Here is a 26,585-nt window from a genome sequence, read left to right as displayed (position 1 = left end):
ATTTTAAAAAAATCTGCTTATTTGTGAAGCACAGCAGGGTGTTGGATAATGTTAAACAGGAGCCAAACCGCGATCATTTCCAAAAAAGTCCATTCACATCTGGCTCCATTCTGGTATGTAACACCCGCTTTTCAATTCCAAACTGCTAAGTCTCGCCCCACATTTTTCTGACTAAATATCGATAAATAAATTTCACTCACATCGCTTTAACAAGTCTTATAAAGTGTAATTAAATTGCCAAAATCCAGGAGTTTCTGCATGAATGAGTTAGAAACGGGCTGCCTGAGTGTTCAGTGAGAGAGGACTTACATCCGTTTTTGAGTAGTTCATGTGAGCGTACAGTAGAACGGCAATATCATTATGGGATGCCACCAGAGCAATGGAGAGAGCATTACTGCCATCCTAACGGAAATAAGTCAGAAAGCATGGATTTACCCATAATGCATTGCTGGACTGGATGCTTTAACACTGGATGCCAAGGCTAGCAACATTTATATACACACACAGAGCTACTAAAACTAAAAAATTAATGAAAACTATAACATAAAATAGCACTGCCATGTATTCACTTGGCCTTTGAATATCACTGTGACTGCCACTTTAACCGTGGCTTTATTTTAGGCAGAAACAGTACATGTACACATTCATCATGGTTGTTTGAAGTGAAGTGGTTTTGGTTGTGATGTACTCACATTGTCCACGACTGAAATGTCACACCCCGGGTGCTCCAGCAGTAAGGACACAATCTCGGGCCGACCGTGTTCACTCGCACACATCAGAGCAGTGGAGCCCTCGTCATCCTGGATGTTCACATCAGCCCCGCAGTCCAGCAGCGCTCGCACCATCTCCTGACGCCCGTGACTCACGGCCAGCATCAGAGCCGTCTGTCCCGCCTAACCACAGACAGAACGAAACACACACGCTCAGCTGTCCACCAGTCAAGACTTCCACTAATTCACACTCTAATAATGCAATCATCGGTTTTTATTCACAAATGAATTTCTGCCTCAGAATTAATTAGTGCGGTGTGGTTTCACCATTGTTGGGGAAATTTACTTTGAAAAGTCATGCATTACAATTAACTAATTACGTTACTTAGTTACTTTTATGGAAAGTAATGCATTACGTTACTTTTGCGTGACTTTCACATTACTTTTTAAATATGAGCAGGGCTTTATTGTTTTTAATATAATACGTTTTATTTATAGCAAATGTAAAAACCCTTTCTCACCAAATAGTGTAATGGATAACCCTCAGGCAGAAGGAAAAGTAAATTCATGTATGTACAGTACAATACAGGAGAAGGAGGTTCAACACTCTTCAGCAATAAAAAACAATGAAGCACAATTGTTAGTTTATCTAAAGTCATTTTTGCTTGTTAGTATGGTGAACTGGATCATCAAAGGTCAGCAGCAAATATATTAGTAAATAAAATGGGATTAGATACAATTGTGTCATTTAACATAATTATAACAGGTTTGCGTCATTCTAAGTTTGCATTCCCCTGTTTTAATTAATTTTGATGAATACGTTATCTGTTTTTTTTTTGCAAGTGGGATGATTGATTTAAAGCACATACTATTTAGTCTAGAACTACATCAGGTTCACACAGTACACACAATGCTTCTGTACTTTCGATTTCTCCCAATATGGGGACAGGAGACTTGTCAGTCAATAAATGGGAAAACAAAGTAACTGGTGTTACTTTTTTTTTTAAAAATGCTAGTAATTTTTAAAATAAAAAAGTAATGCGTTACTTTACAATTTACTAGAAAAAAGTAACTCTCGTTACTTGTAATGCGTTAGGTACCCCCAACACTGGGTTTCAATGTATTAGATACAAAATATAAAAAAAAAGTAGCATCTGCATATATTTAAGCCTTGCTTAACTGTCTTTAAAATCAACCTTTCAGTGAACAGTTCTTAATCACTTTTTATTGTGAAAAACATTTTAATGTGAGCCCTTTTTTCCACTATGAAGAACCTTTTGTGATATGGAAGGATTCCATGGATGTTAACGGTTCTCTTACGAGAGCTCTCTCGTACTGCGTCTTAGCTAAGACGCTACGGGAAAAGTCTCTTTTCACGAAATACTGAAGCAAAAAATTATCCTTAATTTTGTATTTTTGTAAAGCACATTTGCAGCAGTACACAGCCATAGGCGAGACGGCTCGTTCGCTCATTGGCTTGTTCTGCGGCAACTGCACAGCCTATCGAGCGCGGGCTGATGCAACATCAGACCAATAAGGGCGCTTCGCGCCCTTCTTGCCACTTCCCGCCGAAACGGGTGTGGCCCAACCTATAAAAGGAGCTCGAAAAGGCTGACTCACCTGATTTTTCATCTCTTCAGCGAAGCTCACGCATCGCTGGATCACGGAGGAAGCAAGCGCCGTCTGAGAAAGCACATCAGCAGGACGAGCCATTCTGAAGCTGCTGGCATCGCCGCCTTCCATTGCCGTTCCTGCTGCGCTATCCGGCGCCTATATCCTTTCAATCCTGTTATATACAAGCTGTTCTTTATGTGTGTGTGTGTGTTCGCCCTGCGACACACACTCGTAAAAGAGCTTGCGTCTTTTTTAAGATGCCTTCCTGCGGCTCGTCAGAGCCCCACTCAGCGAGGGAGACCGGTACGTCATCTGTGTCTCCTGCCTGGGTGAAGATCATGCAGCGCTCGCTCGCTGACGGCGGATGCCCCCACTGCGAGCTGTTGCCATGGTGACTCTGAGGACTCGCCTGGCCTTTTTCTCTGAGCCTGCATTCTCCGCTGCGCTGAGGCGCCGTAAAAGCATCGCTTCCAGCGGATTCCGGAACCGTCTTCAGCTCAACCGAGCTCGCCGGTTCGCCCTGCTTCACCGGCCCCCCCCTGCATCGCTTCCCGGTGGGCAGCGCCCGCTGTTTGCCGGCGCGTCGTCCGAGGAAGTCGATCTCAGGGCCGCGTCGGGGGAAGAGGACACGCGCTCTCTGCTGGCTTCGGGCAGTGATGGCTGGGCGAGCTCCGAGGATCTCGCGCCTTCTGCTCAGAAGCCCAGCAGACGAGCTGACATCGAGAAGGAGCCGGGGCGAATGCTCGTGTTGGCCGCGATGTGTCTCGGCCGCGAGTGGTTTGCACCAGCGCCCCCCCCTCTCGTTCCCGGCTGGATGGTATTTCCCTTTCGGATGAGCGTACTTCTCAAAGCCCGCCTCATTTCTTCCTGAGCTTCACGAAGAGGTGGCGAAGGCTTTGAACGCTCCATATTCAGCACGAACTCGTTCGTCTGTCTCACTAGCATTCTCCACACTGATGATGCTAAAAACAGGAACTACCACTCACTTCCGCCGGTGGAACAGGCGATAGCGACGCACCTTTGTCCGCCCTCTGCTGGACGGCGGCAAAAGCGGTGTTGCCATCTAAAGCCTCCTGTGTGACGCTGCGTCGGCACTACTAACGATGGCTGCTTCATCGAAGCGCAGGTGTACGAGTTCCGCTGTGGCCGAGCTCTCACCCAAGCGCGCCGCTGTTTCAGTTCCAGGAATTGTGACTGTCTCAGCGTTTTCTGCAATGCGCAAGCCTGCACAGTTGCCCGCTTGCCTGCACACAAAAGCCGTTATCACAACAGCTTCAGCAACGCAGCTCGAGACCCCCGTTCTCGCTCTACTGGCCGTCGCCCCGCGCCGCGGGGACCGCGGCAGAGGATTACGGTGAGGCCGGGAGCCCCGAAGCCATCCTGGGAAAGCCATCTACGCATGCTGCATGACGCTGCGTCGGCACTACACACGATGGCTGCTTCATCGAAGCGCCGGTGTACGAGTTCCGCTGCGGCCGGGCTGTCACCGAAGCGCGCCGCTGTTTCAGTTTCCAGAGATTGTGACTGTTTCAGCGTTGTTTGCAATGCGCAAGCCTGTACGGTTGCCCGCTTGCCTGCACACGAAAACCGTTATCACGGCTACCCAGATATTTCCCGAAAAAGGTGTAATTTCTGGTGTCCCGGCCACGGCCGATGGTGCTATAAATGTAGTGACGATGCCCACTGCTCAGTGCCCATCTCCGCATATAAGCACAGCCCTTCACACAGGGCTCGCGCCTATAAAAGCGACTCAAGTCGATCACGCGCACTACATAGTAGACGTGCCCACTCCTCAGTGCCCACAATCACTATGTCACACGCGTCATGTGGTTTCTGTAAAAACGAAACCCGTGCACGTTCGTCCGGCCACGGCCGATGGTGCTATAAATGTAGTGACGATGCCCACTCCTCAGTGCCCATCTCCACATGTAAGCATAGCCCTGCACACAGGGCCTGCGCCCATAATGTCGACTCAAGTCGGTCGCGCACACTGCATAGTAAACGTGCCCACCCCTCAGTGCCCACAATTACTATGTCACACACGTCATGTGGTTTCTGTAAAAACGAAACCCGTGCATGCTCGTCCGGCCACGGCCGATGGTGCTATAAATGCAGTGACGATGCCCACTACCCAGTGCCCATCTCCACATGTAAGCACAGCCCTGCACACAGGGCTAGCGCACATAAGATCGACACAGATCGGTCGAGCGCGCCGCATAGTAAACGTGCCCACTTCCCAGTGCCCACATACACTATGTCACATACGGCGCGGGGCTTCTGTAAAAATGAGACCCGTGCACGTACATTCGGCACAGGCAGACAGCGAGTTGAAAGTGGTAAAAGTGCACACATGCAGCCCACGGTTACTCGCAGATATATCGAGTCCCACGGGACCCGCTCAGCCTCCCTCCAGTCGGTTAAGCGCCGGAACGGGGTCGAGGAAGAGCGATCTGCCCGCTGTGATCAGCGCGCTCCCCGCCTCAGATGCGCAGCACACTCGAGCGCCGCCGTTGCCCAGTCAACAGAGCGCGTTTCGCATCCAGCCCTTAGCCATTCATGCAGATGCATGGTCAGTGCTTCCAGGGGTTTCGGATTGGGTGCTAGGCATTATAAAAAGAGGCTACTCGCTACAGTTTTCTCGACGCCCACCGTGCTTTTCAGCGCGCGTCGAAACTACGGTCAAAACAGAAGTAGCACACATACTTCGGGCCGAAATATCAAAACTGTTGAGCAAAGGGGCTGTAGAGCCTGTGTCTCAAAGCGAGGGGGGGCTGTACAGCAGATACTTTCTGGTGCCCAAGAGAGACGGGGGTCTCCGGCCCATACTGGATCTAAGACAGCTGAACAGGCATTGATGAAACACAGTTTCAAAATGTTCACGACCAGGAAGCTCCTCGCGCAGATTCGCAGAGGGGACTGGTTCATGTCAATAGATCTGAAGGACGCGTATTTTCAAATACAGATAGCGTCAAACCACAGGCGATATTTGAGATTCGCCTTCGAGGGCCAGGCATACCAGTTTGCAGTCCTGCCATTCGGCTTGTCCGTAGCTCCTCGTACGCTTACGAGGTGCATGGATGCAGCGCTCGCTCCTCTTAGACTCAGAGGCACACGAGTGCTGAATTATTTGGACGACTGGCTGGTTCTGGCCCGATCATGAGCGGAGCTCATGGACCACAGAGCCGTTTTACTCGATCACCTCGAGAAGCTCGGCCTCAGTGTCAATTGGGTGAAGAGTTCGCTGAACCCCAGTCAGACGATCCTGTTTCTGGGTATAGTTCTGAACTCGTGTTCCATGACGGCGCGGCTGTCACCACAGCGCGCGATGGGCATTCAGCGTGCAGCGAGTTCTTTCCGCTGTGGCGCGACTGTGTCGCTCAAACACTGTCAAAAGATGCTGGGTTTCATGGCCTCAGCATCTCCGGTTCTGCGGCTGGGCCTGCTCCGCATGCGCCCCCTGCAGTTCTGGCTGAAGGCTCGGGTGCCGCGCAGAGCGTGGGCGTCTGGCCGGCTGCATTTCAAGGTCGATCAGAGCTGTGTTGCGGCTCTAGCACCTTGGACAGCGAACGGCTGGTACCGATCAGGTGTAAGCCTGGGGACTTCCCCGAGTGTGAAAATGGTGTCGACGGACGCCTCCACTTCGGGATGGGGAGCGCTGCTCGAAGGCAGACCGTCCTTTGGCCTATGGTCAGAACGGGAAAAGCTCCATCATATCAACTGCCTGGAAATGCTGGCAGTGGAGAATGCGCTGACGCGCTTTTGTCCCCATACCAAGGATCACCACGTCGTAGTCCGTTCGGACAACATGTCCGTGGTGTCCTACATAAATCGCCAGGGCGGTCTCGGGTCCCGAAACCTGTACAGGCTGACGGAACGCCTCCTGATTTGGGCTCAACGCAACGTGCGCTCGCTGAGAGCGGTGCATGTGCCTGGACTGCAGAATCTGGGTCCAGACAGGCTGTCCAGAGGCAATGTCCCTACGGGAGAATGGTCTCTACACCCGCAAACAGTTCGGCTGTTGTGGGAGAGATTTGGCATGGCGGAGGTGGACCTCTTTGCGTCCCACGGAAACGCTCACTGCCCCACATTCTTTTCCAAGAACGAAAGCGCGCTGTCACGGAAATGGCCGTGCTGCCCGCTTTATGCGTTCCCTCCCGTCTCCCTCCTTCCGCAGGTGATAGAACGGGTGAGAGAAACGAGATGTTCAATACTGCTTGTGGCACCTCTTTGGAAGAACCATCCATGGTTCCCAGATTTGATGCAATTAGCAGATGTCGCCCCATGGCCGGTACCGTTGAGGAGAGATCTCCTCTCGCAGGCCAGGGGCTCGATTTGGCACCCTCGACCGGAGTTGTGGTCCCTCCATGTATGGGCACTCAACGGTTACCCGCTGATCTCGCAGGGGGAGTGCTAAATACCATCACTCAGGCTAGAGCTCCGTCGACACGACGTCTGTATGCCTCGAAGTGGTCGGTGTTCTCCAGCTGGTGCACAGCTCGAGGTTATTCACCCCTTAGTTGTGAGGTGACGGAGGTCCTCTCCTTCCTACAGGAGCTGTTGGATAAGGGCAGAGCCCCATCCACGCTCAAAGTTTATGTGGCGGCCATCGCGGCGTTTTCTGAAACGGCGTCCGGTCAGTCAATAGGAAGGAACGATTTAGTCATCCGGTTCCTCAGAGGAGCTAGGAGGCTGAATCCTCCCAGACATCCGTCAGTCCCTATGTGGGACCTCGCGGCGGTTTTGGAGGCCTTGAAGGGTCCCCCTTTTGAGCCTATCCAATCGGTTAGCCTTCAGCATCTGTCGTTCAAGACAGTATTCTTGTTGGCTCTCGCTTCTGTGAAGCGTGTGGGTGATTTGCACGCGCTCTCGGTGAGCCAGTCGTGCTTGGAGTTTGGGCCCAATGACTCAAGGGTCATACTCAAACCTAGGCACGGTTATGTGCCGAAATCCCTCAACACACCGTTTCGGGCTCAGGTTATTGCCCTGTCTGCCCTGCCGGTGTCAGGGGAGGATGGAGACTCGAGTCTTCTTTGCCCTGTCAGGGTTTTAAGAGCTTATGTGTCTCGCTCTGCTGCCTCTCGGCAGACGGAGCAGCTATTTGTCTCGTTCGGTGGACGTTCCAAAGGAATGGCTGTTTCGAGACAGACTCTATCCAGATGGATAGTTGACGCCATAGCGTTAGCTTACGCTTCCAGGGGCCTTCAGTGCCCGTTGGGCGTCAGAGCACACTCCACAAGAGGCGTCGCCTCGTCGTGGGCGTGGTCTACTGGGATCTCCTTGCAGGATATATGTATGGCGGCGGGTTGGGCCTCGCCGTCTACATTTATCAGGTTCTATAACCTGGAGGTTCCCGCCTTGCAAGCAAGGCTGCTGTCGGTATAGAAGAATCAGGGCCCTGAGGGGAATTCTGAATTCATGAGCGCTAGGCGCTGCCGACTGTTATATGGGCAGTATTGCGTAAGACCCGCATTGCCACATTGGTCAGGCCTTGCCTCGGCTGTGTGATGTCATATTGCCGCATCTACGGATGCTGCTAGATATGGGACGGAGGGTTTTTCCCCCTTTTTTCTGTCCCGGACTCTCTGTGAGTCCCTCAGGTGACTGTGCACTGTAAATCCTGGGCGTTGCTTCAGGTTTATCGGTGTGTGATCCCTGCGCGCACGGCGTTTTACATCGGGTTCCCGTAGCGTCTTAGCTAAGACGCAGTACGAGAGAGCTCTCGTAAGAGAACGTACTCGGTTACTAAACGTAACCTCGGTTCTCTCTAGAAGAGCGAACGAGTACTGCGTTCTCTGCCGTGCGTACGATTCACTCTGGTTCGCTTCGGCGATGAAATAAATCAGGTGAGTCAGCCTTTTCGAGCTCCTTTTATAGGTTGGGCCACACCCGTTTCGGCGGGAAGTGGCAAGAAGGGCGCGAAGCGCCCTTATTGGTCTGATGTTGCATCAGCCCGCGCTCGATAGGCTGTGCAGTTGCCGCAGAACAAGCCAATGAGCGAACGAGCCGTCTCGCCTATGGCTGTGTACTGCTGCAAATGCGCTTTACAAAAATACAAAATTAAGGATAATTTTTTGCTTCAGTATTTCGTGAAAAGAGACTTTTCCCGTAGCGTCTTAGCTAAGACGCAGTACTCGTTCGCTCTTCTAGAGAGAACCGAGGTTACGTTTAGTAACCGAGTACGTTTTTCAGGAACAAGAGTGTAAGTTGAAATGTTATTTTCAAATTAGCAGAGGATATAATCACAGATGAATATCTTAATTAACAGGGTGACTTACTTGGCTGGCCTTGGCATTGACGTTGCCCAGAAGGAAGAGTTTCTGAACCACTGCCATGTCGTAATCCTCCTTCACTGCTGAAAGTGCTGCCAGCATCACAGCTGTATATCCGGCTTTATTCTGCTGATTAACATTACACATGCCTGCACACGAACACATCCACAACGGAGGTTTTGTTTTGTTGGACAACTCAGAACAGCTCATTAACATATCGTGTAAAACTGTACACTTATTTTCAGCTCGTCCTTCTATTTCGAGAGTTACAAGTGATTTGTATAGATAAGAGGTCAGAACTGGACATCACGCATGTAAACATTCAAGATTGAATCTACTGTTGGAAATATTTTAAAATAAAGGCAGTGTGCACTACATTGAATTCACTCAATAGTAAGCTGCATTCTAAATGCAAGAACAAAACATTATGTTGTTTACCAAAGCTGGCTGCTTTTTTTCCCCCATGGTTTATCCAATTTAATTGCTTGTTACAATGTTATTCTGATGTATCCTAAAATGCTAAATTCTACGAACCTGTGTCAAGCAGTAGGTCCACCACAGTGAAGTTGGAATGGGAGACGCTGTAGTGTAAAGCAGTGTTGCCGTTGCCATCCGTCATGTTGACTACGTGCTCCAGCAGGACGCGGGAGACCTCTGAGAAAGCCATCAGGTAATTTGACACACGTGACGGCTGGGCCATCTTTGCACTGGACACTCTGAACCACTCCAGCTGAACACTGTGAGTGCTGGACAACTGCATTAGACATGTTAACAGAACAGCATAATGGTTTATTGTCAAGTTTGGCTGGAATGTAATTTGGAATAGTAACTACAATGTGAATAAAATGTAATTTGTGTGATTTGTTCCCACCACGTCTTTACTCTTCACTGATTTGGCTCCATCATTAAGGTGGTTCTTCAAAATTAGACAAGCCTCACGCATTTTGGCACTTAGTTCAAACCTGTAATATGACATCCATTTATTGTTTGCTTTAATAATGTGATAGCCATGAATCACCATTTTCTAAAAAAAAAAAAAAAAAAGAAATATCTCTTGTACTGTTCAAGATGAGTCATTTTGGTCTGCAAGAGAAAGACCTCGAATATTTAAATGTGTTTATTTGCTAAAAGCACATTTTGAGATGAACACTAGCACACAGATGACCTCAAAATTATGTATGGGAATTTCAGTAATCACCAAAATCTGCATGCGCTTACTTTTCTTTTACTTCCTCTTCCTGGTCCTTTAAATCTTCTGACCCAGCTGGCATGTTTTCATCACTGTCGGTTTCATCCAAATTTATATTCATCTCTTCATCAGATGTATCCTCTAGAGCTGCCCCTTCTTCCACACTGCTATCTGAACATGCACCAGCCTCACTTCCATCTGAGGAACTCTCTTCATCCTCATCCTCATCCTCTTCACTAGAGGTGGACTCATAACTGAAAGAATTTAGGAAGGGAAATTCGGTATAATTTGTGGTCCGACCTCGAAATTTTTATATAATGAATAATAACAAAATGGATAGTTGCAGTTCTAAAATAAGATTGGAAGACAAATGTTGGAAGCCAGTGATATTATATACAGATATTATATACAATATTAATCAAATGGACTTTTATCATATTGCTGTTGTTACCACAAAAGCAATAAGCCATGAGACACAGTCTGTTACTACAGTATTTCCTATTTCCTTATTAAAAATCTGCTCTAGTAACTCACCCTCCGTTTAGAATTCCAACAAACTTCAGGCTCTTTTTGCCACCGCTGGAAGCTGCACCAGCACCACTCCCATCCTTCCTCTTCATGATAGATTTCAGAGGGCCTGCATCTGTTTTGCAAAGAAATCACACTTTTCCAATGGATAACCTTAAAATATGTGGTTCTCTTATACAGTTTGATTTAATGTCAACATGAAACTGGACTTAGGCTTATCTATTCTGAATTGACTGACTCGTGTCGTAGTGTGTATTACATTAATGCTAACCATATTTAAATTACTGCATAAATGCAAATTTCTGTCATGAAACTCCACATGACGCAGTCCCATAAGTTCTAACTCAATCTGATATATTCACAACATTATTCACATGGCACACCTGATTGGTTCTTTTCACATCCAGCAGCCAATGAGCTTGCTGCTACACATTCAAATACTTAGAAACCCTCCACCTTCCCCAGCTCCACCTGTATAGGTCTGCTATGAAGTAATTTCATATATGTTATACAAGGGGGTTATTTTATATATATTATATGTGCAGCAGCAGTATTTTCTACATGCTCACAGAAACATCTGTGGATGTACTGGCAACGTACACATGTAGTGGCAACTCATAATGCAGCATCAGCAGCATAGCAGATCTATTCTCCACAAATTGTCATGATAGAACTGCATTTATTACTGCGTTAAGTACTGGCAAAACGTTAGAGAGTCTGTGCTACAACAGTAACACCAACAGTAGCACTACCAAGGCAGAGCATGTTAATTAACATTTTAATTAAGGATTGATAAGGTGTTTTTTTCCTTTGAGTAATTGTGCAGTGTATGGACAGGGACATGCTTTATACAAATAACACTGCTCACCCTCTGCAGAAGTTGTTTGTTGTTCAGTGTCTTGTGTATCAGTTAGACATTCCCACTGGATACCAGTGCTTACTAGCTCCACCGTTTTTTTCTTTGAAGTTTCAACAGGATTTGTTTGAATGCTTTGGTCATTTTTTGAAACGTACTCCGGATCAGTCACATCTGGAAACAACACTCCAACTGAACAAACTTTAGGACATGTTTCTATTTGGGCATTAGCTGTCTCTGGTGTTGCTGCTGTCTCTTTGTCCAGCATAACCTTGGACGCCCTATCAATTTCCTGAGCCCTTAAAGCTTCAAGATCTTGGTTGACTTGAGTTAATCGTGTCTCAAGAACCTGGATTGACTCCTCCTGAAATCTGATAGTGTGTTGCAAGCTATCAATTTCTCGTTCTGTCTCACTTTGTAGCCCTAGAAATGATTCTATTACCCAGACTGCCACATCTTCTGTAGCCACTCCAGTCTGAATCGCCTCATCATGCATGACACTAGTCTCAGTCTCAATAGCTGCGTGACAGATATCAATATTAGCTTCGACAGCAGCATCCTTGACCGCTTGGCGATTAAAGACGACCACAGTCTCAAGAGGACTGTCACTACCTACTGCTATGGATCTTTTTTCTATAGGAGCAGTGGCTAGTTTCTTTATTTCCTTTTTGTCTTGGTCATCCCTTTTGCATTCTGGCTTTTTATTCCAAAGTGACGGCAATGGTAGGGATCCTGGTTGGGGGGCTTCTACTACTGCCTCAGTGGAGACTTGCAGTTTGAGCGTTGCATCACATTCTTCTGTTTTCTTTTGAAGTTCCTGAGCCAACCTGTCTTTTTCTGCACGGAGCATGGCAACTTCTTTTTCTAGAGTTGGTAGTCCTTTCAGTCTCTCTTCCATCTCCCTTAGCTGCCTAAGGGCATTGGCCATCTGTTCTCGCACAGTCTGAAGCTGCCCCGGAGGCAATGTCCCTGAGTTGGAGGCTGGAGTGCTCCTTCCAGACATTTGAGGACTTGCTCTGGTCCAGACCTCAGAAAGGGAGTTCTGAACAACAGGTGATATCTGTAGCAATTGGGCATCTGAAGCAGGCTGGGAAGAAGCTAGATCGAAGTCCTTATTAGATCCGCTGGCTTTGGAACTCACTTTGGAAAGGTCAGACAAATTAGAGCCTAATCCGTTGGAAAACTGACTCTGCTCCTGTTGCAGCCGAAAGCTAGTTTCAAGAAGCGTTCTCTCAACCCTAGGGTTACGTGGTGGAGGTGGTGGTGGCACTTTGGAGTAAGTAGGCAGACTGGGACTGACAACTGGTAATGGGGAAAGTGGTTTGCTAGGTGATTTACTAGGGCTCGGGAGAAAAGGTGGGTTAGTCTGGCCATTCTCACTGGTTGTTGAGGAAAGTGACTCAGTGGAGGTCCAGCCACTGGTCCGACCCCCAACACTTGTATTCCTCTGATACCCACGGTCACCCCGGGATCCCCTCCGAGGGTTTACATTAGCCCTCCGAATGTTGTGTCCACTCTCTATTTCTTCAACATACTTGAGAAAATCAAGGTCCAGCTGGAATCCGTAGGGCGTCTGTACTGAATAGGAGCCACCTTGATTTGATTCTTCCGCAGTAGAGCAATGAAAAGGGGCACTCAGATCTGCAATGCAAATATAACAATAGTGTTCATCTTGAAACAAAACCATCTACCGAGAGCAGAAAAAACAACTACTTACTTGGCAGTTTGGAGGTAATATGCACAGACTGGGTCATTTTATGGAGCCTTGTGCTGCCCCTCCAAAAGTCAAATCAGCACACCTTCAAGCAAAAGACAACATCTCAGTGCCATAGAAACATCAGACAAATGAAAACATTGTATGGGAGCTGCTGGTCCCCTGCAAAAGTCTGAACCTAAAAGCATCTGTCCACCATTTGATTCTACAACCAGTCCACATGTGGTCACTGAAGGTTTTAAAGGTTGTTTTGTTGTTAAGAGGCAATGGTAGTTCCTCGGCTGTCATGATTGACATGAGCTGCAACCAGAATGACACAGTTGCTAGTTGAAACATGTTCTGGTCTCACATCATTGAAATATTTTTAGACTGCACACATGCTCCTGAGGTTTTTATAATCACCTGAGAAGTGAGGTTAGCTATCCAGCAAAGTTAATAGTTGATTTGAAAACAACTACGACTATACTGGCTGACAAATAAATAAATAAATAAATAAATATAGATGTACCCCTCATAAGAAGTAAATTGCATGCCATGATCTCTTAAAAAAACTTACCACAAAAAACAACTATGCATTGAAATACCTTGTGGAAGTGAAGATATTTTTTTGTGAATTACCTTTTACACAAAGGAGTTCACTTTGCTCAGGGTCTCAGTTCAGATTTGACCATTCAAATCATAAAACTTTGCTTATTTCCAGGTTTTCACTGTGCATTTACTGTAGATGTTTGAAGCCCACTGCACAAAATTATCTTCTAATATTATCACTGTTATGGTACACTCCAATAATTTTGTATGGAGATTAGGGCTGCACTATTAATCTAATTTCTAATCGTGATTACAATTATGTATCCCACAATTATGTAATCGTTCAAGGACAAAAAAAAGTCCACATTATTCTGTGTGCTTAAGATGAGTGTTTTTCTTTCTTTCAACAGGTTTTCTTAAGGTTATTCATTTTTTTTAATTGTTTTAATTTTAGTTAAAGCATAACATTATAATAACAAGCATATTTTGACTTTTAAACTTTGAAACCTAACCAGTGTATATTTGACATATGAGGCTTAATGAAAAGCAAAAAGTTTTTCAGGAAGAGTGTTTTCAGCTTTTTTTATTTTCATATGGTATGCTGTTGCTTCAAACAAAGGTATAGCGCTATTCAAAACATCATTCAATGTAAATTGTGATAATCGTAATTAATTATCAGTACATTCAGTGGTAGATTTCAATATAAAACACACACATTGCATTTTATTAATACTACATACATATACTGCACATCCTTTATGATGCTAAATTTCAATAACAGTGGCCAGAGCATGTCATGGGAATATACTAGTTAAAACACACACATACCCTCACAGAGGAGAGGGAGCATGTTGCACATGACTGTTTTCACAGAGCCCCAGGCACATTCCTCCAGACACGTCCTATTTCACACAGTGCTAATGTGACCAGACTCGGACATGTCACTCCGGCACAAAGACTCCACAAGGGTGGCAAACGCCTCAAACGCAGGATATAATGAGAAAACTGTTGGGCCAAGGCAAACAATTGAAGCACTACATGAAGACCTTGTCTAATTAAATGCATACTGCATCCCGTTTGATCGCATTTAACAGGCCAAAGCAGTTTTTTCCACTGACTGAGCAAAGTAATGGTACCACGTGGAGACTGAACCCAAATGCTTCAAGATGTTTTGCATGGGAGAGACTGACTGTGTCTGGAGCTATGCAGCATGTTATGCATGCAGCTGAACAGGTTTCCAGTCCCTGCAGGCTAGCCTGACAACTCAAAGCATGCGCTCTTGATTTGCGGCTCGTAGGACCCCGTCCGACCAGCTGTGAGTTGAGACGTATCACTGTGTTTGGCTGCTGGTAAAAGCCTAATTACAAGGCAAGAGGGGAAAACCACATTCCTGTCTACATCCTGGCCTCTTAACAAGTGTGCAAAAAAACATGTCAGGATCACAAAAAAAAAAAAACTTTACACTGCGAGATGCAAGTTTGGACAGACCTACCCATTGTTTATCATTATAGTTTTCCACATTTTCGACAGTAACATCATCCAAACTAAAAAATAACACAAATGGACATATGGGGAGTATTGACAAAAAAGACAAATAAATCAAAACTATTGTATATTTAAGCTTGTGTAAAATCGCCATCAGCTCTGGAAACTTTGGACATTGAACCGACTTCATGGGGTGCATCTTGGGATGCATTCTAAGCAATGTAAAAGAAGTTCCCATGTACTGTGTGCTGGACACTTGTTCACTGCTTCTCCTCACTATCTGCTTCAAAACAACCTTTATTTTTGTAAAGTTTCTGAAAAACTATGCGTATAGGCAATGCTTATATGTCAACTACACTAATTTAAGTTAATTTAAGTAAGACATCAATTCAAAGTGAGTCTAAATGTTTGACTGTTACTGTATATCATCTGTTTCAAAGCTTGTCAAGTTAAATCAGAAGAAATCAGTGTTCAAACCCATTCAGTTCTGGTGCATAAAAGTAAGATCTTTGTGAATAACACTGACCACTTTGAACACAGGAACAGTGACTTCTCAGAGAAGGCAAATAACTTGTTGTCTGAATGCGGGTCATGTTTTGAAAGTGACCTCATAGCACTCCCTCCCATTTTGCTGCAGAGGAAGCAGGAGGTTTCTATTCACATTATGTGTTATGTGAACTCTGCAGCCAGGGCAAGGACACTTCCAACTTAAAACAGAGGCAGTCCTATTAAAAAAAAAAAAAAAAAACTTTGCAGAGCTCTCTGATGCCCGCCTCAAAGAACTGTTGGGAATTGTTTGTTTGCAATCACATGACTTAAAGGAATAGTTTGCCAAATGAACATAATATGTCATCATTTACAGACATTAACATTGTTAAAAACCTGTGTGACTTCCTTCCATAGAACATAAAATGAGATATTTAACAGAATGCCCAGCTTTCTCTGTTCCATAAAATGAAAACATATTGGTAACAGAGATTACCAGACACATACAGGAAGTCTATACAACCTTCTGAAGCAGTACGATAAGGAATAGTTTGAATTACAAGCCATTATTTGATGAAAGTCTTTCCCTTCACCACAGCACTTAAAGGTCCCGTTCTTCTTGATCCCATGTTTTAAAAGCTCAAAGTTCAATGCCAAGCGACATATTTTATTTAACAGAATTCGCCTACAACAAACGACCCGTTTGGACTACATCCCTCTAGTTCCTGCAGTAATGACGTCACTAAAACAGTTTTTTGACTAACCTCCGCCCACATGAATACACAAAAAAGGGGCGTGGTCTTGTTGTGCTCCGACGGAGAAGAGGAAGAGTTGCGTTTGTGTTTGTCGCCATGTCGTCGAAACGCTGTTATTTTCATCTCGGAGTCCAATCATCTTTGTTTGGGCTTCCCTGGGACGCTGTACTTGGAGAAGATTAATGGTTACAATTTATGTTAAACTCGGTTCCCGAAAATTATAATCCACATGTAAAACTATGTGCAGCACATTTTGCTGAGGACAGCTTCCTCAATCTCAATCAGTTTAATGCCGGATTCACGCAAAGATTATTCCTGAAAGATGGAGCAGTTCCCTCTTTGTTCTTTAGAGGCAGGGCCGGATTAACCATACGGGCAACTGGGCAATTGCCCAGGGGCCCAAGACCTCTAAAGGGCCCAGGGCAGCAAGGGCACGAGCAAAATACTGTATCTGGTAATCTCCCGCTTTACATTAAACAAACTGTCAACACGGGCTTTTGCGCTGCACAGAGAGACGCTGCGCTGCCTATGACTTTGAACGTGAGTTGAGAGCGGTTGAGAGTCAGTCTCATGCGGAATGACCAATGAAGAGAGGGCCTCAAGTTAAGACCCTCTCCTCATTGGTCAGTCCGCATGAGGTGTGTCAAATGTTACGCCGAGCGGGTTACGTCAGGCGTTGCTACAACAGATAAAAATCTGACATGGAGAAGCTAAATGGGAGCGCGAAGCGGAAATTAAAAAAGGAAAAGGACATCAGAAACGCAGAAAATGTAAAGTATATACCTAAAATAGGTAATTTCTTCACTCCTGTTAATGTTGCCGACAGTTCTGTTAAGTCAGCTTCCGTCAACGACGAGGACAACTCAGCTAGCCAGGACTTTTCTACAAGATGCCAAATGAAAGCAAACATGCACTTCCTCATTATTTAGGATTAAAATTGTGTGTATTGCCAGGTTTTGTAGTATTTATTTTTATCTTGTCTTCTAGAGAGAAATTGTGTCACAGACACGGCTCTGCACTTTCTATTTTAGCTATTGGACATGAACTTGTTAGTGGCCTTGATTTTGAAGATGTTATACTGTACACCAGTTTGCACAGTCAAAGTCCAGAAAAAAGCCATTGTAAGATGTGTTTGCCAAATGAAGGCATTTCAAATTCAAACATGCACTTCCTCATTATTTAGGACTAAAATTGTGTGTTTTGCCAGATTATGTAGCATTTATTTCTGTCTTGTCTTCTTCAGAGAAATTGACAGATTTCTAAATGTTTATGTAGCACTACAATGTTTAACTGGTTAATTGTGCTGTGATATGTTGTTGTTCTATTTTAAAACAAGTTAAAATGAGCTTAGGATAAAAATGTTTAAGAGCAGATAATAGTGATACTGCATTTTATTTATTTATTTTTTCCTTGAGGTGTCAGCTTTATTAAAATGCTGTATATTGTTGTGGAGGGAAAACTGGCAGATTTCAAATTGTTTGTGTTGGACTAATAACTTGATTGCCTTGTTGAATTCTGAGGAGACAGGGTCACCCTGTCAGGGTGATTTCTGCTTAAAATGAGCTGAGGACCAAAATGTTTCTTGATGTGTTGTCTGTGGTCTTCTGTTATAGCTATATCAATTCAATACATATCTATTGGGAATAAATGTTGTTAAATAAACAATGGTTTGAAAGTGGTTGCTTATTTATTCATTTTTGTGAAAATGGAGGATATTTCCCTCCCTCTCAATGTAGTGGGTCAATTTTACCAGATTATACAGATGCGGATGTGTTTTGTTTTCATAGCATCATATGTGAGTGAATGTCTTTGATAGGGGACATAGTAGTGCATTTGTAGTTCTATGAGCATTTAAATATTTGTAAATCAAAATACACTTGATGACAGTTAGAATTTGAAGTATTGAGTATATTTACTGTATATTACAGTAATATATTCTGTATATGACCATATTATGGTGATCCTGGGGTCGTGATGATGGGGCCCTTGAATATTGTTGCCCAGGGTACAACAAAGTGTTAATCTGGCCCTGTTTAGAGGGCGTTGTTTATGGACCACAACCGGTAAGTGTATTTTATTATTATTATTATTATTAATATTATTATTATAAGTTGGTGCGTTTAACAGTTTCTGTAACTTTTTACACAAAGGGCAACGCTGTTTATCTTTGTAAAACTAGATGTTAGGGCTGTGCAAAAAAATCAAATGCGATTTTCATGCGCATCTCGTCAGTGATTATAAGTACATCTCCAGCAGTTTTCAAAACAAATCCTGCCCACTTGTTTCTGAAAACTAGCCCAATCGCGTTTCCAGGAGGGCAGCGTGCGCTCAACTGCTGTCGAATCACAACAAAGGAACCGCTGACACAATCAGAACTCGTCACGTATTTCTGAAGGAGGGACTTCATAGAACAACGAAGTCATCAGCCCGTTTTTATGACCGTGAAAACAGCGGTATACAGATAGGTGAATTGTGTGAAAAATACTTTGTTTTTTTACACGAGAAACATGAACATGAACTTGAATGCACATATTCAAATCCGGTATCTGAAAATGCGTCATTCCAGGTTTGTGGCCAATACTGGATCAGGAACATTTGATTGTATGGAGTTTCAGAGGGACATAACCTTGAACGTAAGTATTATGGGTTTGAAACGAAATGAAGGGGTGCATAACTGATTCCATTTTCATTTTTGGGTGAACTAACTCTTTAAAAAGACTTAGAATATTGAATACATGTTAAATGAGAACATGATTCTATTATGGTGAACAGCAGCCATTGTCTTTCAGGACAGTAAATGCTAGACAGTTGATCAATGCAGCAAAAGCCATTTCCTCAAGAACCAGGCATGGAAAAATAAACAAGGAAATGAAGCACACGCACATGCTCTAAAAACGACACCTCAGTGACATCAGCTCATTTTTCAGGATACAGAAGCCAATGTGTAAAGTTCTAGATGCTGCAGAAAATATGATCACATTTTAAAGAAACACGCATCAGTTGAATTGATCTCGCATATGTGTAAGTCTAATAAATATCAGTACAAATTGGCTTTGAAGATGGGTGAATCTTGCCTCAAACTAATTCTGACTATAACAAACATCATAAAGATCATTTTAGTAATCGTCTTGTTAACTCGGGTGAGAATGTTGATGAGCACAAGGCTGGAGATCATCATGTCAGGCTGATTGGGTTAGAATGGCAGACTTGACATGTTAAAAGGAGGGTGATGCTTGAAATCATTGTTCTTCCATTGTTAACCATGGTGACCTGCAAAGAAACGCGTGCAGCCATCATTGCGTTGCATAAAAATGGCTTCACAGGCAAGGATATTGTGGCTACTAAGATTGCACCTAAATCAACAATTTATAGGATCATCAAGAACTTCAAGGAAAGAGGTTCAATTCTTGTAAAGAAGGCTTCAGGGCGTCCAAGAAAGTCCAGCAAGCGCCAAGATCGTCTCCTAAAGAGGATTCAGCTGCGGGATCGGAGTGCCACCAGTGCAGAGCTTGCTCAGGAATGGCAGCAGGCAGGTGTGAGTGCATCTGCACGCACAGTGAGGCGAAGACTTTTGGAAGATGGCCTGGTGTCAAGAAGGGCAGCAAAGAAGCCACTTCTCTCCAAAAAAAACATCAGGGACAGATTGATCTTCTGCAGAAAGTATAGTGAATGGACTGCTGAGGATTGGGGCAAAGTCATATTCTCCGATGAAGCCCCTTTCCGATTGTTTGGGGCATCTGGAAAAAGGCTTGTCCGGAGAAGAAAAGGTGAGCGCTACCATCAGTCCTGTGTCATGCCAACAGTAAAGCATCCTGACACCATTCATGTGTGGGGTTGCTTCTCATCCAAGGGAGTGGACTCACTCACAATTCTGCCCAAAAACACAGCCATGAATAAAGAATGGTGCCAAAACACCCTCCAACAGCAACTTCTTCCAACAATCCAACAACAGTTTGGTGAAGAACAATGCATTTTCCAGCACGATGGAGCACCGTGCCATAAGGCAAAAGTGATAACTAAGTGGCTCGGGGACCATAATGTTGAAATTTTGGGTCCATGGCCTGGAAACTCCCCAGATCTTAATCCCATTGAGAACTTGTGGTCAATCCTCAAGAGGCGGGTGGACAAACAAAAACCCACTAATTCTGACAAACTCCAAGAAGTGATTATGAAAGAATGGGTTGCTATCAGTCAGGATTTGGCCCAGAAGTTGATTGAGAGCATGCCCAGTCGAATTGCAGAGGTCTTGAAAAAGAAGGGCCAACACTGCAAATACTGACTCTTTGCATAAATGTCATGTAATTGTCGATAAAAGCCTTTGAAACGTATGAAGGGCTTGTAATTATATTTCAGTACATCACAGAAACAACTGAAACAAAGATCTAAAAGCAGTTTCGCAGCAAACGTTTTGGAAACTAATGTTTATGTAATTCTCAATATTACATTATTGCATTATTTAGTAGTTATTTAGTTATTTAGTAGTTATTCTGTAGGTCTAAAATTTTTGTAAACGGAAAACACTACTATATAGTGCACTGTTAAAAAATAAATAGAAAATAATAGATAGAGACCATCTGCTGTGACAGTTTCACCAACAACAGCAACATCCTCCCATTGTTTCTTCAGAAAATGGACTCTTCCTGTTTGAGGAGAGCAGAATAGACTCTAAAGGCCAGTAGCAGATGATGGCAGCGTCATTATTTACTGGTGCTTTCTTGGGCAAGCATCTCTGTTATTACTGCTCATACTCAAACATGAAGTTATGAGTGTGTAAATCACTGGCACTCTCTGTGCTACAAACATGAGTAATATCTCAAATGATGCAGCTTGTTGAGAAATGTGTTATTATTTTCATAAAACGTCAGACTTATGATTGTGAAATGAAGAGTGTTTATGCATAATAGGTCAAATCATAAACCTATCAATTGCATTGCTACTTTGTAAAGATGTGTCTATGGAATGATATTGCGGACTTTATTCAAAAGGCATTGCAAATTGTATTTGCAATTGCGTTTTCAATTTGTGGATGCATAAAATGTGACATAATCCAAACGCAAATGCAAATCGCGCATTACCGTTTTCATTTTCGATTAAGTGAACGCACAGTGTCTGCCAAATTTAAAATGGAAATGCAAAGTCCGTTTGCAATTGTGTTTCCCATATCTTACGAGCTATGAGCCTGTCATATTTAAATCGCAATATTAATTACCACATTTGCCTTTTCACTCTCTCTGCACTGTGCATGTAAACTGCCAAAACTCAAATGGAATCGCAATACCCTTTGCATTTGAATTTCCAACGTCTACACGGAAACCTGTCAATCAAGTGACAGGGGTGGGGCAATTTTATTGGGCGTGTTTGCATTGGGAAGTGACGATCGTACTAAAATGTACCATGTTTTTACTAGGGTAAATATGAGTTAACGATAGTGTTTATAATTAAGCCACAGTAGCCACAAATGTACAGTTGTCTGAGACGTTATGAAATGTTCTTTACAATAACAATAAGTGATAAAGGAGTTATATGATCGGACTTTTCTCTGTGATTAATGAACAGTGTTCTGTTGTTTATCTAGCACTTGCTTTGCTGTGTGTGTGTGTGTGTGTGTGTGTGTGTGTGTGTGTGTGTGTGTTCTCTCCAAGCAGAAGGTTCGCCTTAGTTTCCATTATCAACTTGATCCTGCCAAAGTCAGGGTAGCTCTGCCATAACAGAACATGACATTATGTTTCTTAATCTTCGTAGATCATCTGAAGTGACAAGTGATGCCAGAGATAAAGTTTGGGTAAAACTTTATTTAAAGGACCAATTCTCATTATTAACTAGTTGCATATTAGCATGGATAAAACTAGCATATTAGCTGTTTATTAGTACTTATAAAGCATATATTAATGCCTTATTCTTCATGACCATATTTTAGATCCCTTAATAGCTAAACTTAACAACTACCTGATAATAAGCAGCAAATTAGGAGTTTATTGAGGCAAAGGTTGTAGTTAATAGTTAGTTAACAGTGAGAACTGGTCCCTAAACTAAAGTGTGACAAACGTTTGATATTTGTACATGAGCGTGTGGAATCAAAAAAGAAAGGGGAAATTTTTTTTAATTGTTAGTAATATTTGCCATTTTGGTTACATATGCACAGTATTTATATCCCTGTCCCTTTAAACAGACTAATTTGAACTCATTAGAGAGGCTGCCGTATGTGAAAGTGAAATACAGCCAAGTATGGTGACCCATGCGCGCGCGCGCACACACACACAGAGCAGTGGGCAGCTATATATATCCAGCACCTGGGGAGCAGTTGGGGGTTTGATGCCTTGCTCAAGAGCATCTCAGTCATGTTATTGCCAGCTTGAGACTCGAACCCACAACCCTCGGGTTAGGAGTCAAACTCTCTAACCACTAGGCCACGACTTTCCTGATAAACATATTTTTGATTCAATGCGAACACACATGGAAAATCCAATGTCTTGAACAGAAGCAACATTAACCACCCTAGATTCGAACCCATGACCTTAGAGGTTCAGAAACAGCAACTTAGCCAAGTGCGCCACTCAGTCATTGCACATATGTTTCCTATACTGCTGATAAGACATTCTTCACACTGGCGACACTTTCCATAAAATACCTACTGTATGTTTGTAATAGTTTATATATTATGTTCTGCAAAACATTTAGATAACTTCCTGTGGAAGTCTTTTCATTTTTTTAAACTTGCTTCCTAATCTAGGCACTGAGTATAACACATATCATTAGGTCTTGGTTTGGTATAAAAGGCCAAGGTTTTAGATAAAAGTGTCTGCTAAATGCATAAACATATATTTTCTGTAAAAAGAACAGATATAAACAGATCTATCTGGATCCACCAAAATCAAATCCAGAATTGATGCATGAATTGCGTGACATTTTTATATTTTCTATACTGATTTAAACACACAGACGTAAAGGCACTGGCTTTGTTTGTGACGTGCTAATTGGCTTAACATTTTCAGACAGAGCTCTGTCTGCCCGGTCAGTATGTTCAGTATTATCCACATACCGACAAATAATCTGATTTAGAGGAAGAGAAGTTTCTAGAAAATGCTGCCATAAACACTGCAGGCTATTCGCCTGTAAACAACTGGACAGGATGAACACGATCTTTTGTTATGGAAGTGAGTCAAACCATGTCCCACTATTTAACTATATTAGATTAAAGATGAGATTGTATTAGATCACATTTAATGGTGTTACAGTGCAAAGCTGCAAAGGCCAGCTCTAGTATAGGCTGAATGGAATCACAACAAGAGGTTGAATTACATTCAGTTTTTACTATTTATATCTTCATGGATAGAGGAAACATGGGCATCAGAAGTAACTGTATATACAAACCCGATTCCAGAAAAGTTGGGACACTGTACAAATTGTGAATAAAAACAGAATGCAATGATGCTGGAGTTTCATTTCATTATTTTATTCAGAATACATCATAGATGACATATTAAATGCTTAAACTGAGAAAATGTATAATTTTAAGGGGGAAATAAGTTGATTTTAAATGTCATGGCATCAACACATCTCAAAAAAGTTGGGAGAAGGCCATGTTTACCACTGTGTGGCATCCCCTCTTCTTTTTATAACAGTCTGCAAACGTCTGGGAACTGAGGAGACAAGTTGCTCAAGTTTAGGAATAGGAATGTTGTCCCATTCTTGTCTAATACAGGCTTCTAGTCGCTCAACTGTCTTAAGTCTTCTTTTGCATCTTCCTCTTTATGATGCACCAAATGTTTTCTATGGGTGAAAGATCTGGACTGCAGGCTGGCCATTTCAGTACCCAGACCCTTCTTCTAGGCAGCCATGATGTTGTAAATGATGCAGTGTGTGGTCTGGCATTCTCATGTTGGAGAATGCAAGGTCTTCCCTCAAAGAGACGATGTCTGGATGGGAGCATATGTTGTTCTAGAACTTGGATATACCTTTCAGCATTGATGGTCCCTTTCCAGATGTGTAAGCTGCCCATGCCACACGCACTCATGCAAACCCATACCATCAGAGATGCAGGCTTCTGAACTGAGCGCTGATAACAACTTGGGTTGTCCTTGTTTTCTTTAGTCCGGATGACATGACAGTTTTCCAAAAAGAACTTCAAATTTTGATCCGTCTGTCCACAGAACAGTTGTCCACTTTGCCACAGTCCATTTTAAATGAGCCTTGGCCCAGAGAAAAGGCCTGCGCTTCTGGATCATGTTTAGATATGGCTTCTTTTTTGACCTATAGAGTTTTAGCTGGTGAATGGCACGGTGTATTGTGTTCACTGACAATGTTTTCTGGAAGTATTCCTGAGCACATGTTGTGATTTACATTACAGTATCATTCCTGTATGTGATGCAGTGCCTGAAGATCACAGGCGTCCAGTATGGTTTTCCAGCCTTGACCCTTACACACAGAGATTGTTCCAGATTCTCTGAATCTTTGGATGATATTATGCACTGTAGATGATGATAACTTCAAACTCTTTGCAATTGTTCTCTGAGAAACTCCTTTCTGATATTGCTTCCACTATTTATCATCGCAGCATTGGGGGAATTGGTGATCCTCTGCCCATCTTGACTTCTGAGAGACACTGCCACTCTGAGAGGCTCTTCTTATACTCAATCATGTTACCAATTGACCTAATAAGTTGCAAAATGGTCCTCCAGCTGTTCCTTATATGTACATTTAACTTTTCCGGCCTCTTATTGCTAACTGTCCCAACTTTTTTGGAATGTGTAGCTCTCATGAAATCCAAAATGAGCCAATATTTGGCATGACATTACATAATGTCTCACTTTCAACATTTGATATGTTATCTATATTCTATTGTAAATGAAATATAAGTTAATGATATTTGTAAATTATTCCATTCCTTTTTTACTCACAATTTGTACAGTGTCCCAACTTTTTTGGCATCAGGTTTGTATATACATATCTGTATTCTGCATTCTTTACACACATGTATTCCACTTGTAGACGGGTGTAAGGGTGAATGGTGGAGGGGCGACGCAGACAGGGAATGGCCCATAAACAGAATCATGAGACCTGAAGTATGTGATTCTTTCAGCGTTTCGGAGACAAGTTCAATTTTTGGGGTCAAGTATATAATGTATCTTTAATAGTAGTTTTGTCTGCGAAGATCAGTAGATCAGGATGATTTTATTAATGGAAAGGTCATGAAATGTCATATTTTGTGCTTTTCTTCCTTTATTTATACTGAATTTATTTATTTATGTTTGATTATTTATTGCCTTCTAATAAATACACATAGAGGCATACTGAAAGACATAATCTGAGCATGGATGGTACAAAAGAGAAGTTAAAATAACAAATGGCGTATTTTAAAAAGCTTTTTTTTTCAGCACTGTATCATTTTTAACTTACGTTATTTTTGCAATCATGTTACCAAAATTTAGAGCACGTTTAAATGCAATTTTAAAACCTGATCTCTGTGTCATTATTATTATTATTATTATTATTATTATTATTATTTTACAATAAACATTAAGTAAACATCAACATAAATGAAGTTTTAATAAAGGTTCTAATAAAACAAAAATACTTAAATAAAATGTAAAAGGGTTACAAATGTAACCCTTCACTGTTTATTTATTGTAGTTATTGATCTACATTCCCCATAAACACAACAACTTTCTTTATTGGGTTAAATGACTGAGCTAGATATACTCAGTGAACACAACAGGTTGTGTCCAAAAACTGAATAAATTTTAGTTTTATATAAGATATATAATAGTCCTCTCTCCCCTAAGATCAAGGGCTTCATAAACAAACACTAATTTGTGTTTTATTAGTGAAGCAATATTAGGTACAGGCTGCACACACTATAAAGAGTAGACACAAATATACATCTTGACTTTGCTGAATATAAAGCCAAGTATAAAATCAAGCTTTGTTATTCTGCAGAGATGATAAAATTATACTGTTATCTGAACGTGAAAAACCAGAACAACAACAACAACAAAAAAGCAGACACATAAAATCCCGTGTCACAACACATTTGAACACAGTTACAGCAGTGACAGTGAAGCTTTATCATTGTTAAAGATAAAACCTGAATTATCATCAAAGCAACAAACTGAGCCAAAGCCGCGCTCTCTATTCTGATAGTCAACTATTTTTCAATGAAACTTCATGAAACTTTGTCTCACCCTTATTGTGACGATTGCTACTTTTCTTCTTCTTCTTCTCGTTAGGTTATAATAATCCGTTTATGATACCAACAGTAGTTCCCGTTCATTCCGTTAATAACGTTTTTATTAGTATTAGTATAATAGCGGTGTGTGGCGGGATCCCGCTGAAGTAATGCGTTGAACTGTGTCTCTTCTGCTGGCATTGCTTTGAATGGGTGGTTCTGATTAATTCCCACCCATGAAACAGCGTCGTAGACTTCAAGCTCTACATCAAGACCTATCTTAGTC

General features: G+C 42.9%; 1 protein-coding gene across 2 annotated transcripts; it reads right to left on the bottom strand.

The window, feature by feature from the left end:
• Positions 1-26,411, bottom strand: LOC132115330 (KN motif and ankyrin repeat domain-containing protein 3-like). Of its 2 annotated transcripts, none has more exons than XM_059523740.1 (11): positions 26,316-26,411; positions 12,884-12,965; positions 11,170-12,807; positions 10,317-10,425; positions 9,812-10,036; positions 9,465-9,555; positions 9,128-9,347; positions 8,600-8,742; positions 693-893; positions 241-402; positions 1-160 (listed from the first exon to the last, which is right to left on the bottom strand). In XM_059523740.1, exons 2-10 carry the CDS (start codon positions 12,918-12,920, stop codon positions 268-270), a joined length of 2,799 nt encoding a protein of 932 aa, XP_059379723.1. In that variant the 5' UTR covers positions 12,921-12,965; positions 26,316-26,411; the 3' UTR covers positions 1-160; positions 241-267. The 2 variants fall into 2 exon arrangements, with proteins under 2 accessions (XP_059379723.1, XP_059379724.1); XM_059523741.1 differs by having other exon boundaries at positions 11,179-12,807.
• Positions 26,412-26,585: the final 174 nt, after the last annotated feature.

Source organism: Carassius carassius, chromosome 34, assembly GCF_963082965.1.
Source record: "Carassius carassius chromosome 34, fCarCar2.1, whole genome shotgun sequence".
In the NCBI taxonomy this organism is placed as follows: Eukaryota; Metazoa; Chordata; class Actinopteri; order Cypriniformes; family Cyprinidae; genus Carassius; species Carassius carassius.
This window is presented reverse-complemented; position numbering and strand designations above follow the sequence as displayed.

Bases quoted from the DNA above. Each gene is read 5' to 3' on its own strand.
- LOC132115330 (XM_059523740.1), bottom strand. From the start codon at position 12,920: ATGACCCAGTCTGTGCATATTACCTCCAAACTGCCAA. The intron at 9,348-9,464 runs GTGGGAACAAAT...TGTCTAATGCAG, and splicing joins CAGTGAAGAGTAAAGACGTG to TTGTCCAGCACTCACAGTGT. The intron at 403-692 runs GTGAGTACATCA...TATTTCCGTTAG, and splicing joins ACATTTCAGTCGTGGACAAT to GATGGCAGTAATGCTCTCTC.